Here is a 14,292-nt window from a genome sequence, read left to right on the forward strand (position 1 = left end):
AACTTGTCAGAAATTTGTTGCCAAGACAGACAAGGCAAGGAAAGACGACTTTTCATACTAGGAACATCGTCTGTTATTTGCATGGACTTTTATACAGTAGGTTGTAGCAAATCAGTTATTTTTCAGTGAGCATCTCCAGAGACTGAGAAGACTGTCACGGAGCAGACCATGCAGACTGCTTCACAGTTCTTCAGGTTAGCAGGAACCAGTCTAGTGTGAGAAGTAGCTTAAATAGCCAAAGAAACATTTTGGATAACTGGGTAGTAGAGGACTACAAAGTCATGTCCCTTTTTAATTGTGTCTTAAGCCACGGCTCTTTGCCAAGCCATGTGAAGAAAGAGGAGATTTCCAATTACCCTGACAGGCTATGAGAATCTGCCTTATGACAGGAGCAAAGCAGACTAGCATGTCTAGTCCTTCAACCACTACGGACTTATCATTTTTTGGGGGACGAAGTGATAAAATTATCCAAATCAGGTATTTTATTTATCTTGTGTTGCTGCTTATTGCAAACTGAAGTCCTGGTTATCACCTAATACTACATTCACTTCTACAGAACAGCTACGATAACGGTGGGGAGTCAAGGGTAAACTCACTATCTGCTAACTTAAAACAAACATAATACTGTCTTCATAGAAAACATATTTTCTATCTCACAAACAAACACTTCCCAGATCTGTAACTATCTAAATCATAAATTTTCCAAATAGCAGCTCATTAAGTAAGAAGCTAAGCACAAAGGACACAAAATATCACATTTATAACTAAGACTGTTTAACCCTGGTTCAAGGAACAAACACAGGTTGTGATCAGGCATGCCCCATGAGGAATCTTACCAGGTTAGGGGAGAGCAGGGACTGGAAATGAAGGAGAAGACCCGCACTGGCTATCTGTTCCAACCACCTTCTGCTCGCCTCCTGCGTCTCCATTTCATATTCTTTGTTGTTGTCAAACATCTGATTTAAGGCTACCGTTAGTTGCTCTGAAAAAGCGCAGACTGTGGCCACTAGGCTCTGACAGAAGACCATGTCTCGCCTCAGTTGTATCTCGCTATCTGTGATGTGTAAAAGCCAAAAGAAGAAAAGAAAAAATGGAGCAGAAGATTAATTAACAGCAAAGGAACTGGGCTGGAATTTTTTACCTTGACTAAAAAAAAAAATCATTTTAATGTAAAGTAAATTACAAGTTTACAGCCTAATGTTATTCCCAGTAAATAGCACTCCACAACTGAAACTGCCATTTTCCACATTAAAACATTACTTTATAATTCTAAAATTATACAGAAATGTATTTAAAATCTGGAATTTAAAGTAGTTCTTCATAAACAATGTGTGTTTAACTTGTAGATTTTAACATACATGCCACCAATTCTATGCACTTCTGATGTTACAAGGTGACAGATGCAAGTTGGATCTCTTTTTCTGCTATGTGAGAATCACCTAGGCACAAAACCATTTACTTTCCACAGGAAAGCAACGCTAGTCAGAAGCATTTAATATGACTGCATCATCTGGTCAACTCCACAGCTATCAGCTGGGTAGCATAGATGAAGATTGTCTGCTGTAAAGTACAGACAGGGCATGTAGGAGTGTTGCTACCAGAACACAACCTATCCAAATACAATACATATGTATATATATGAATATGAAATCTATAAAATAAGCACAGAGCAGCATCACGTATCCAGGAAGCAGCAGAGATTTATGGTCCAGGAAGTCCAGGACAGGTCCCTAGGTAGAAGTCTATGGAACCATTAGCAGCTGATTTAAACAAGGGACAAGCTAACCTACCAATTTATTCTGGAGGGTACAGGCATTAGATTAGCTAAAGGTCAAAAGAGTTAGAAAGGGAAACATGTTCTCAATAAGGCACAAAATTGTGGTGATAAATATTCAGTGCTTCCTTCTTCTCCTCTTCCCTGAAGATCTTCAAGTATTTTTATCATTATGAGCTGTTAGGCAAACATCAATCACAAATGGTACAGGTAGACAATCTTTCTCACAGCAAGAGAAGAAGATTAGGTGATATCAAGGTCTTTCCAAAGCCTAAAATCTTTGTCCCCACTTTTAGATTCCTCTGCCTCTAAGAGGCTTAGCTACTTTTCCACCCGCTCTGTGGAGCTGGCAAGACTTTAGATGACTTGATAAGTCATCAGGAATAATTCTGTACTCAAAAAATTAATACTGACTTTAAAAATATGCTTTCCTTGGACACCAAGTATCTCTCAAAGTAACTCCATTCTGTCTGTTTTCCTTACGAGATCTTCTTCAATCTTTTCCTCGACTATTGATAAAAATGACCACTCTTTTACTATCATTTTTATTCCATTTGCCAGCTTCTCAGGACCTCAGGAATGTTTTCCATAAATGGCCTAATCACTAATGCTTCTGCACTGTGACTCATTGCTTTTTGTTTTGATTATTAAAATTACCTTTCCCTCTCTGTCTCCACTCTCCCAAGTCATGCAGAATCCACTACAGACAGAATTTTCATCTTTAAAATCTCCACCCACCTCCAGCTTCAAAAATCCCACGGGCTTCTCCACGGTCAAAAACTTTCCAGTGTCACATCAGTGCTCAGGGAGTTGAGCCCAGCACACATTCTCTCTCTTTGCTCTGCTCAATTTTAATTCTGTTTGTCTAACAGCAGCTGACTTTCAGTGTCTTCCTCTGTACTGCCTGCTTCTGAAGCAGCCCTCTTGCGTCGCCAACACCTCATTTCCAAATCTCATTTAATATTACTTGAACATCAGATATGCATATAAGAGCACTTTGGGCTCTTTTTACAAAAAGATTTTTATATAAAATGAACTACAGAATTTAGGAACTTATGAAACCATGCAGGGAAAACTGCTTTAAAAAAATAGTCTGGGCTATTTTCTCAGGTCACTTCTCATTTTAAAACACCTGAGGAATTACTAAGATCTTTCATAATCTTTGTAAGAAATCTGACAACAAAGAAATGTTATATTCCCCTTTATAAAACTGCTGTTATGTGCCATAACAAAATCATGAAATAATAATACATTCATATAGCGCTGCAAGACGGTTAAAATTATCTGCTTTTACAGTGAAATGTGACTGCTTACTTGAACACTTATGCACGTACAAACTGTATAGAATCTTCTGCCATAAATATTATTTTCTAAATACTGATTTGCTGATGTTTATTTTGCAGACACATGTGCCTACTTTGTATATTTGAAACTGTATGCTGTATGGAGTGATAGTAGAGTAATACACAGAATAATCAGACCCCTTCCAAAAAGAATGGACTTAAAAAAAGATATTCTATTAAAAAAAGATAAAAGAAAAGGTATGGATTAGAAAAGTAAGGTAAGTCTGGCAATAAATGGGAATTAAAAAAGATAGCAAATACGAAAAAGCCCAAAAAAAGACAGACAGCAGAAGTACTGTGCACAAGCTCAGTGAATTAGTAGTTACTTCATCTGCCTAGATCCGAAGTAAATGACCTGGGAAGGTATTTTGCATTACAAGCCAAAACAAATTTAAAAAAACCAAGAAGACTGTGCAATGTTTGTTAGAAATGTCTTTGGACTTGTGTTCTTCAGAAATCCTCACTGTAAACACAGGGGTAAAGTTGTTGATTATCAGGTTATCATATCTGAGATTTTTCTCGTTTCTCTAAACACAGTATTCTGCCCAAAAGCAAAAAAAAATCTCAAACCATCCACATTCACTTCCCCCACTCCCAAAACAAGCAAAATTACCTGTATACTCAAGAAGTGCCAAGAGTATTCGTGCCTTCACCTCTAAAAGAAAAAAGAAAATATATTGAGGTCATGATTAAAAGTGTTTTCACCAACTTAATAATGCATTTGCAGTTTCTCATTTTATACCAGCTTAACTCCAACTTCTTGTGTAGGTAATCCTGATGTATACCTACAAAACAGGAATGAGTCTCAACTTCACTTAATTTTACATGTGACTTGATAAAATTGATAATAATCAAAAGCACCAACTCTGAGAAAGACACATGAAGAGGCAGCTGCTGTCTTGGAATACATGTGTACCAGCTGGCCAGTGCAAGTCCACATATGAAGAACTCCAGTCTTAAAACTTCGAAAAACAAGACCAGTTTTCACTGATTCCCACACTACCCCAATTCTTTATTTTTCTTTTCCCTCTCTCATTCCATACTTAAAAATCTCAAATTATCCTCATTTTAATGTATACCAAAGCAACCAGGAAAAATACAACAGCATTTTCACTCTATTCTCAGCCTTCAGCATTTTATTTTGCTTCAAACATTTCACTTAACAATCTATGAAGTAAAAAAGTACCGATTTAAAAAAGTCTTAATTTACACTGACAATAATTTGGTTATATATCTCTTTATACTGGTTTGACTTTTATTGTTTTGGACAGCGGGGCAGGGGACTTCTCCAAGTTCGCAGGCTGAAGGAACAAAGTGATTCTTCCCCTCTACCATGTACCAGAGCACAAATTTAAAAGTGTAAACCACAGCTGCAAGGAACAGGCAGATTAAAAAAGCTGCCATAACCTTGGAGAATCAAACTTCCAACACACCAGTTTGTCCTACAGTAAATGCCAGTAGGAACACACCACGACTTCACATGCTTTCACATCCTTCCGAACTTTCTTTCACACACCTAATTTTCTGTGCAGTCCAGTTCCAAGCCCTGCTAAGTGGATTGCTATGGGGTGTTTGGACCACAGGACAATTTGGGAGTATGTTGCCCCCTACTAAAACTAATCTAGCAGGTTTGAAATTGGAATAGTTTTAAATTTGAATACAACTGATATGATGGAACTGACATTGGAGTTTACCAACAGCACAAGCTGGATTCTGTGTGTACTTGAACATATCTACGAAAAGCCAGAATCTTCCCCAAAGATGACTATGCTTGAAAAAGAAAACCTTTCAAGCCTGATCTTAATCCATGCTGTACACACATTGTGAAAAGAACTGGTAGTGCCTACGCATCTGAAACGCATACCCACAGTATCTCAAATACAAGCATCAAAACACTCAAAATTACAGGTTATTCTTGAAAATTGCATGGTGATAGGTCTGTGCCTTAGTCTCCTGTCTTTTGAAAAAAAACCCCAAAACTTAGAGATTAATAACTTGGCATCTTGGAGTCTGAACATAGCTTAGTAATTGAAAATACAATATAGGGAAAAATGGCTTTTATCTGAAGATTTAGATACATGGAGGCTACTGCTTGCAGCTTGTTTTATATGCAATTTGTTGGATTTCTCAATTCAAAAGCATTTGAGGTATCTATAAATAATGATTTCCCGCTTATGGGAAAATTACAGGACACTGCAACTCTCCTTCATCATTGCTCTAAGTCTTCTCTATTTCAAAATATACCCACAGGCAAGACAATATTTTTAGGTTATTTGTATAAGTAGAGACTTACCTGGGGTTAGAACTGAACACTGGATGTCAACCGTTTGCTTTTCAACAAATTCCAAATGCTATGGAATCTTTTACACCTTCTTGCTACATGGCATATGGAGAGGAATAACACCCCAGCAGTTTCTCTTCAGTTTATATGATTTCTAATGCAAGATGCCTTCAACTTCTTTCATTCTTAAACATTCTTTTGTCCTTTTTTTTTATCATGCTATTCTGCTATTCTGATCCTTGCCAGTAAAGGTTAGATTTTAGTTTTATTTTGTTTCTCACATCTGAAACATTTTTGAAATAAGACTGAGATTTGCACTACATGTTTTATGATTTAATTTAAAACATATTCTTACACCTTTAATGACTGAAAGGCTCCTTCACTCCTCATTCCTAATTTAAACTAAAATAGATGTGATTGTTCTCAGTTGCATAGTATTTCCTGTTTAAACTTAAAGTTTTTGTGCTAGCAAAACAACTGCACTTCCTCATGCAGTTATGTGACTAGCTGACTAGAAATCTCACTTGCTCTAAAACACCTCTTCTTTCGACCAAAAATCTTACTTTTTATTGATTTGGAAGAAAGCAACTGCAGAAATTTCTCCTCCTCTTTGTTCTCTTTACACCTTTCTGTTGTTATGCTGGCCATTTTTGGTTCTACTTTCCTTCTGAAGGGTCCCTTTCTTTCAATCCATCTTGTTGATTTTCCTGGTTCCTACCTGAGCCATCCCTCAGCTTTTCCTCTTGTGCTTTCTGCTTCTCATGTTACGTGTCTCACATACAACCAGAATCCTGCGCCTGCATTATCCTTTCTCTATCCAGTGACTGTTGAATTCCTGCCCTGACTACTGCTCTCTCCTGCACCAAAATCAAGCACTCCACCTTCAAAGATCTGCCTGTGCCAACAACTTATCTTTATCTTTATTGGTTTAATAATTTAGTAGGTCCAGTCACTCCAAGAAATAACTTTCATCTTTTCTTCAGTTACTTAGCTCCAGATAAATCCTCCTGGAATCTGCATACTATTTCAGAGAACTCTTCAATTTTATCAACCTGATAGCCTTCTAGAGCTACCTTTTTTTCTGTAACCATAGAAAAATTTTCATTCTCTAATGATATGGAAGAACAAATGAAATGAGATAAAGCAATCTCCATACATGTTTTAAATTTACTGTCAAGGAAGGCTTGGTTGTTTTTTTCTTTTTTTTTTTTTTTCATCTGTGTAAGCCTTCATAGATATTTTTAAAATTGTTTTAGATTGTTCTCCCAATTCCAAAACTAATAAAAAGAAAACTGACAGACCAGAATGATCAACCTCAAAGCATTCTGACTTTTCCCATTTGTCCACACTTATTAAACAACATAAATAAAAATAATCCTAAGATCTAGGACTTAAAATATCTCATTTTTGTGGGGTTCCCACATCTCTTTCTGCTTTAAAGCACTAATCAGTCTAATCTAATACAACACATTCTACAATGCAACAGAACAATGACTCAAAAATTACAATAGCCTGTGATATTTTTATGAAAATAAAAATGAGTCAATTTTCAATAAATAAATGCATTTACTGAAAGCATTTGCCCTTACTGTAGTATACATCAATAATGGTTAAGTTTAATTTTTTTCCCCATGGTTAACAACAGTTGTATCTGTGGCCTCCTTTGACTACTTTCGCTAGAACCTGCTAGAAGAGGCAAATCCATCTGCTTTCCTCAAGTATTAAAATATTGCCATTTTCTTACAAACAAACATGAAGATTCTTCTAAAATCCTAAGACTTTGTTCAACTTGTTCTCATCAGCCCAACTAAGCAGTCAAATTAGAGGACATCTTTTGGTTTTTTCTGAGCGAGGTGAATAAGAGGGAAAAAGGGGAGGTAAATCTCTGTACCATCTGTCAGGTTTTCAGCCAGAAATAGCTCTGGGAAAAACTAGTGGTTCTTCTGGGTGTCCTGACCATTTGTGGATACAATGCATAACAGCAAGTTTGGAACGGAGAAAACAAGAAATGAAGATACAAAGGTAAAATTTAGCCGCTAAAGCATTTTCAACCCTGCTTCGTGCTCATCTGATTTAGTTAGATCCAGCTGTTGGTTGTGTCTCAAGTTTAATTTATACAGGCCTAAACCTGTCTAAATCACAGCAGTCTACCAAAACTGCCTGAGGGGCACATTTCTGCCCTGAATCTTTTCAACATTGAGCTACATACACCAGTCCAGACATGCCTTGGAATCTAGGGCTTGAGAAGCAATTATTCACTTCCATTCTTCTGTTTCTCCTTCATGCTCTTGGTGCCAGGGAAGGCACAAAAATCTAGGCTTTCAGGTATCCATTACATCACACCAACTCCTTGGTCCCACAGGCAAATCAAAATTACGACAAAGATGTGGATCATGATTCTCCAGAATACTCTTCTCAGGAACAAGTATTAGCGATACCACTTTGTGGGGGGTGGTGTGGTGGATAGGAATCAAATTAAAGAAAAAAAAAGAACCTATAAGAGAAGAGAAAGATGTAAAGACTGATTGTGAATAAACAACCTACAACGATAATTTTACATGTAAACCCATGTATTTGGTTAAGCAGATGGCACAGAAGCCAGTTGTTGGAAATCTCTGACTAAAGCTCCGATGCCATGGATGGAAAAGGAAATCCAAAAATATTTAAAATGGGCAGACAGCTTCGGAGATACAGTGATGAAAAAAGGTGTCGTGGTTTAGCCCCAGTCAGTAACTAAATACCACGCAGTCACTTGCTCACTCCCCCCGCCCCTGTGGGATTGGGGAGAGAACTGGAAGAGCAAAAGCAAGAAAACTTGTGGGTTTAGATAAAAACAGTTTAATAATTAAAATAAAACAGCAATAGTAATAATGGTAATGATGATGATAATAATAATAATATAAAAAGGAAAATAACAAGAGAGTGAAATGAAGCCCGGAAAAAAAGAGGAAAGAAAATAACCCACAAGTGATGCAATGCCCATTACCCGCCAACTGAAACTGCCAGTCCCCGAGCTACAATCACTGCATCCCTCAGCCAGCTCCCCCCAATTAAGATACTGGGCATGATGTCATATGATATGAAATACTCCTCTAGCCAGTTTAGATTGGCTCTCTTGGCCGTGCCCCCTCCCTCCTGGCTTCTTGTGCACCTGGCAGAGCACGGGAAGCTGGAAATGTCCTTGACTAGTACAAGCACTACCCAGCAACAACCAAAACATCAGTGTGTTATCAACATTATTCTCATACTAAGTCTAAAACACAGCACTATGCCAGCTACAGTGAAGAAAATTAACTCTATCCCAGCTAAAACCATGACAGAAGATAAGGCAGAGTGTGTGCTCTCTTTGAACAGCACAAGAATAATGCCTTTTACCACTTAGCTCTATGAACCACACACCATTCACCAGCATGACAGTTGCAATAAAGTTAGTTACTATAATTTATTAACAGAGAAACCCTTTTTAACCCTAATTTCTAACACACTAGAAAATGCCAGCAGTTTTATTGTTCCGTAAACATCAAGATTCCTCCTGATAAATATCACCATTACATTATAGTAGTATTGTAAAAGGAGAAGTTTTGTATTATAGAGAGGAGGCAAGTCATTTGGACCTTGCTGAACTCTCCCACAAAATTTTGTGCTAGATTTAAAACCAAATTTATCTGAATAACCTCAGCTCAATATTGAGGGTATATTACCAACGTTGAAATGGGTTAAATCCATTAATTCTATTTATGAGCAAACAAGTTATGGGAAAACGGTCTATTAGGCTTGGCTTCAGAAGAGGGGCAATGAAGGACTGTTAATCCATTCCTCCTGAACTGTGAGAGAAACCATGACTAATACTTTAATATAATTTGGTCTAGGCTGAACACTGACCTGTAGAAAAAAAAAAGATTCAAAAATATTTATTCATTTTTCACTCAGTGACAGCCACCATTAAACTAAAAGAAGTAATCTTAGTATTGGAGAGTCAACCCACTGTGATTGACTTCAAAAATATGAGATATTTTTGTGGTTATTTTCATAATTTTCTAACCCAGGTTCTGAAAATATGATTGTATCTGAAATGAGAAATACCAAAAGTCAGAGGAAGAGGAGTTTGTTTGGTTTGGCCAGTTGGTTTTTGGAAGTTTATCTTAATAAAACTTATCACAAAGTTCTTTTCCAGAGATCTGAAATTTAGCAGTTTCTTTATGGGGCACCATGGAAATTAGCCAACAAAACAAAAGAAGCCAAGCACATACACAAATCATTTAAAGCTAGATCTGACACAAGTTTTGGTTCCCATGTAGACTCCTAGTGCAAGTAATTTTATAAAAATTATTTTGCTCATTATTTTTGTTTCTCTATCAAACAGCACAGAAAATAAAGCCGAAACTACAAGCAAGATTATCTGGAGAGGAAATCCCAGTTACTTTCTTACGAAGCCAGGGGAGAGAGCAGAAAACCCCAGCTGACATTGTCAGTTGGTGGTGAAGAGGAACAGAGTACTAGGTAACTTTTAGACAGTGGTGGGAGGGAGGTCGAGGAGGAGGAGAGATAGGACCAGTTGTGATGGAGTGATGGAGTGAGTGAGTGAGTGAGTGAGTGAGTGAGTGAGTGAGTGAGTGAGTGAGTGAGTGAGTGAGTGAGTGAGTGAGAGAGAACCAGTGGAAGAGGTTTGACTTCACAGCAGAAGAGGGAGCATGTTTTTAGAGGGATAATGATTCCAGATCAATGACAGATAAGAGCTGGATGCAGGACAAAATTTGTCCTGCAGAGTCTTCCTCTTTCCATTTAAGACCGTAGAAAAAAGGGAGTTTAATTTCAAGGAAAGCCCCATCTTGGTGTATCAGTCCCATGAAGTTCTGTGACAAATCAGTCAAGCCCACTGGACTTCAGCTGCGACTGAAAGAACATAGCACATATAACATCTAGTTCATTTATTTTCACTTGCCAGACGATTTTCTCTTCTGTATCTGAAGCCAATAGGGTGAGCGTGAGACAGCTGAGATACACTCCACTAACGCAGTTATTAAGAACACGAAAAGAGTCCTGAAATTCAGGCATTTTCCATAGACTACACTGTGTTCAGCAAACCTTGCCTAGCAGCAACATGAAGTGGTTGTATCTTTCCACTTCCTTCCCCCAGGCTCTCTGTCATTAATGAAGTGTTTATTTATGGTCATGTTGTTCTTACTAACCTTCCACAAATTTTCTGATATTCTGGGCAAGACTCCGGACACTGCTGGGGAGGTTCCAAGGGTCTTGCTTGATGTGGAGTCGCAACCTCTTTGGACAGTTAAGCTTCGGTTCCATTTCCTGCTGAAACTCTAAGCAAGGACAAAAATAATATTTTTTCTGATTAAACCTGAGAAAGCACAATAAGACATTATTTCTTCCTAAATGTTTTTACAGCTCAAGGAATTGTCAACTTATTTAAGTCCAGTTAAATCTAGGGTGACAGGTCTAACAGTCATCTAAGCTCCCTACTTAAGTCAAAGGAGAGAGCGAGCAGCATTCCCAAACATGATTCTTTGTGAACCACGTACGTAAGATAGAAGGTGCTTGTCTCCACGGAGTAAGCGGGACCCTGGAACTTTTAGAGGCAAAATTAATTCAATCAGAAAATGAAAACAAAATTACTTATTGCTTAACCTAGTCTTTCAAATAACTGAAGTGCTCCTTGTACGGTTCATGAAGATGGTGCAGATCAAGAATAAAATACCTGATGTGTCCATATCTTGGGTCTAACTGAACATTTATTATACCACTGAAAGGATAACATTTAACTGCATGAGCCTGCCAGGTACTCAATATGAAACACTGAGAAACACAAGAGAGCAGATATGCTCTAGGTTCACTCCCATTATCTTGATACCAAAACGGGGGGGGGGGGGGAAGAAAGAAAAAAAAAAAAAAAAAAGAGGAGGATATGTGGTCTTCCATGCAAATGCAGGCCTTGTGAAACCACATAACTGTGGAGTAGAGTAGTTATGCTCTGTTGACTTCAGTGGGATTTTGGTGACGTATATAAGCCAAAGATCCACACTCTGGCCATCTAAAATTAGTTTTCTTTGCCAAAAGACATATGCAGGATCAATAAAATCATAACCAAACCTATTATACATATTAATACAACATTGAGTCACCCATTGAGGTTTGTGGGTTTTTTTTTAAAAAAAGCTCTGTTCACTGGAAGAAGCCTTTTGCATTTTTCATCACAGTCTTATGGCTACCACCAGATTTATACATTTACGCTTAATTACTGTGTGAGTATTAGCAGACTATCTGAAATTACATACAGGATTGTTTTCTTTAAACAACCAATAATACTTGCATATATATTTGTCATAAATATTACTGTGACTATAAATTTACATTTTCAAACTATTTATGAATTAACTTCACAAATAATATATCTACAAGAAATCTGGCATTAGTAATAATATAGATCACAAATGGCTTCAATAGTTGAGACAAAAATGTAATAAAAATACCTTCAATATACAAAACCTGTTTCTTACTTCAAAAACCTCAGCAATTCTATAGTCACTTCAGAGTCTACGATTTAAAGCTGACTTTCCAGCAAACTTGAAATTCTTTCATACATTGTGCAATAAGAGTATAAAAAGCCAGTTTTCAACTAAGAATAAGATCTACTTAACAAGAACTTCAACAATCAGCTACTGCAGAATACACCGAGATTAAGCAAAATCAGTTCTTTAACACCCAGCTCAAGGAGTAGATAGCCATATCCATGTATCCTTCAAGTTGCCTTTTGATTCTCATAGATAGAATTAAATGATACCTTGTAGGCCTCGACCTGGAGTAAAGTATTTCGTCTGCTCAAAGGCTCTCATCACAGCTGGTCCTTTCAGAAGATTGACAATTGAATCGACCTGTTGGGATCAAGGTTCTGTGAGAAAGATGTTTTTTACAGCGACAGTTAGAAATTCTTTCTTCAAGAAATACAGACTACAGAAAAGCAGCTTTGGGTTCTTTCTTACCTAATGGCTCTAAAGTAACAAGCTAGGGAATGTTAGACTAAATCTAAGGACCTGTTTAATTCGCAGTTTTGAACTATTTACAGAAAACTGAAGGAGAATGAGTAAATACATACCATCCCAGTAAACAGTGGAAAGCAAAAGTAAAAGAAAAAGAAGTATTTGCCAAAGACGTCTTAGCTCAAACATGGACATTAGTATCAAAGCCAAGAAAAATAATCTCATACTTGACCAAAAAGATGCTCCAAACAGCTATGAAGCTTGTCCTGTTTATCATGGGAGATTCGAACACTTATGGGAAGTTCATCACCTGAAAAATATTTTGAAATGAAAAACTGTTTAGGAGTTTCATCGTATTTTCAAAAATTTTTGCAGTTTAGACAACCTGCTTTACACACGGATGCTTAGGTTTTCAGGATTATAGTAACTGTTCTCCCTGCATATTTTGCATTTAGTAGTCACTTGATCATAGAGAATTAGCTCTTAGAGAAAGGACCATATTCAAAACCCAACTGGACACGGTCCTGGACAACCTGCTCTTGATGACCCTGCTCCAGCATGGGATTGGACTGGATGATCTCAAGAAGTCCCTTCAAACTTCAACCATTCTGTGACCAGACCACACAATCCTATGCTGGAGAACAGCCTAAACACCAGACTAAACAGCTAAGTAGTGTGAACCTAATATAGCAGACCAGAGTCACTGAAACACATTCACCATAAAAGTTTTATAGGGACTCAATAGACAATCCACAATCTTAATGTTCTTACCAATTAAATGGTTTTAAGATTTTAGTAATTCAATAAAAGTACAGGATCCAACTCCCATATTTGATATGAAGCTTTTAATAGTACACACCACATCATTTCCTAAGAGAGTACAAAGGAGAAGGACTCTCCTAGGTCACTGGCCTTAGTCGCTCACTCTCTGAGACAACGAGTGATGTAACCTGAACTCTTTCGAAAGCTGTGAAAAATTGAGCTTAACACTGGATTTCCTCCTTGCTGTTGCAGTGACAGATAAGAAGTAGCCACTTGATAATTTATAATACAAATTTATTCATGGTCAATCTAGACTCATTTTTCTTATGTCAGTGAAACACTTAAATAGCAATTTTCTCTGCTTGATTTTTTTTAACTCCTTTAGATGTCCTTACAGCCAGTAGTTATAACCCGTCACAGGATTTTAATTGCAACAGATGGAGCACTGTGCCAACCAGCCCTGATGTGGAGTTAACCAGGTTAGCGTTGGAACTAGGAGAAAATTAAGTCATCAGGAGAGTTGGAGTTTCACTGATCAGCAGTATTTATCAGCTTGAACACTGTATCTGCGCTTGGCTAGCACAGACATTCTTTTAGGCACCTCAGTTGGTACTTCAGCTTGATGCTGCACAAAAGCATATCAGCTCATTTGTATCTTAAATTGGAGATACAGACCCTGAGTCTCCTGTTTTATTAACAGTTCTTTATGTCCTTCAACCTTTCCTCTGTATCTGTTCAGCTCTGTAAGTATGCATACTTTCTAGAAAGTAGCTGCCTAGAACTGCATTATTCACAAGGTATCTCAGATACCTTGCATAATGTCATTAATACTTTCCTGTCCCAACTGAAAATAACTCTGCTGGTACAATCAGCAATAAAATTTGCCTTCTCTATGGCCAAGTCTCACTGGTGGCTCATATTCAACTAATATGCTCAGTTCCTTCTTTTCCTAAATCATTCCCAAAAGATAAACTCCCATCTTAGAGCAAATATCTTTTATTATTCGTCCCTGATTTTATGACCTTGTACTCCATGCAGTTAAATCCCATCTCATTCCTATTAGCAGCTGCATTTATTTAAATTCAATTTATCATGGCATAAACAAGAATGTGCTTCTATGTGGTCTCACATTCCTTCCTA

The 14,292-nt window shown here is 37.4% G+C and overlaps 1 protein-coding gene across 2 annotated transcripts in view; it reads right to left on the reverse strand.

The window, feature by feature from the left end:
* PREX2 (phosphatidylinositol-3,4,5-trisphosphate dependent Rac exchange factor 2) overlaps nucleotides 1-14,292 on the reverse strand; it is a 189,175-nt gene that overhangs the window by 50,728 nt on the left and 124,155 nt on the right. For both annotated transcript variants that reach the window (XM_064442581.1, XM_064442582.1), the window contains exons 28-32: nucleotides 12,618-12,700; nucleotides 12,195-12,285; nucleotides 10,588-10,716; nucleotides 3,731-3,772; nucleotides 837-1,054 (exon numbers count right to left, since the gene is read on the reverse strand). In XM_064442581.1, coding sequence (XP_064298651.1) covers nucleotides 837-1,054; nucleotides 3,731-3,772; nucleotides 10,588-10,716; nucleotides 12,195-12,285; nucleotides 12,618-12,700 — 563 coding nt within the window. The remainder of the gene's footprint in view (nucleotides 1-836; nucleotides 1,055-3,730; nucleotides 3,773-10,587; nucleotides 10,717-12,194; nucleotides 12,286-12,617; nucleotides 12,701-14,292) is intronic.

Source organism: Phalacrocorax carbo, chromosome 2, assembly GCF_963921805.1.
Source record: "Phalacrocorax carbo chromosome 2, bPhaCar2.1, whole genome shotgun sequence".
Classification (NCBI taxonomy): Eukaryota; Metazoa; Chordata; class Aves; order Suliformes; family Phalacrocoracidae; genus Phalacrocorax; species Phalacrocorax carbo.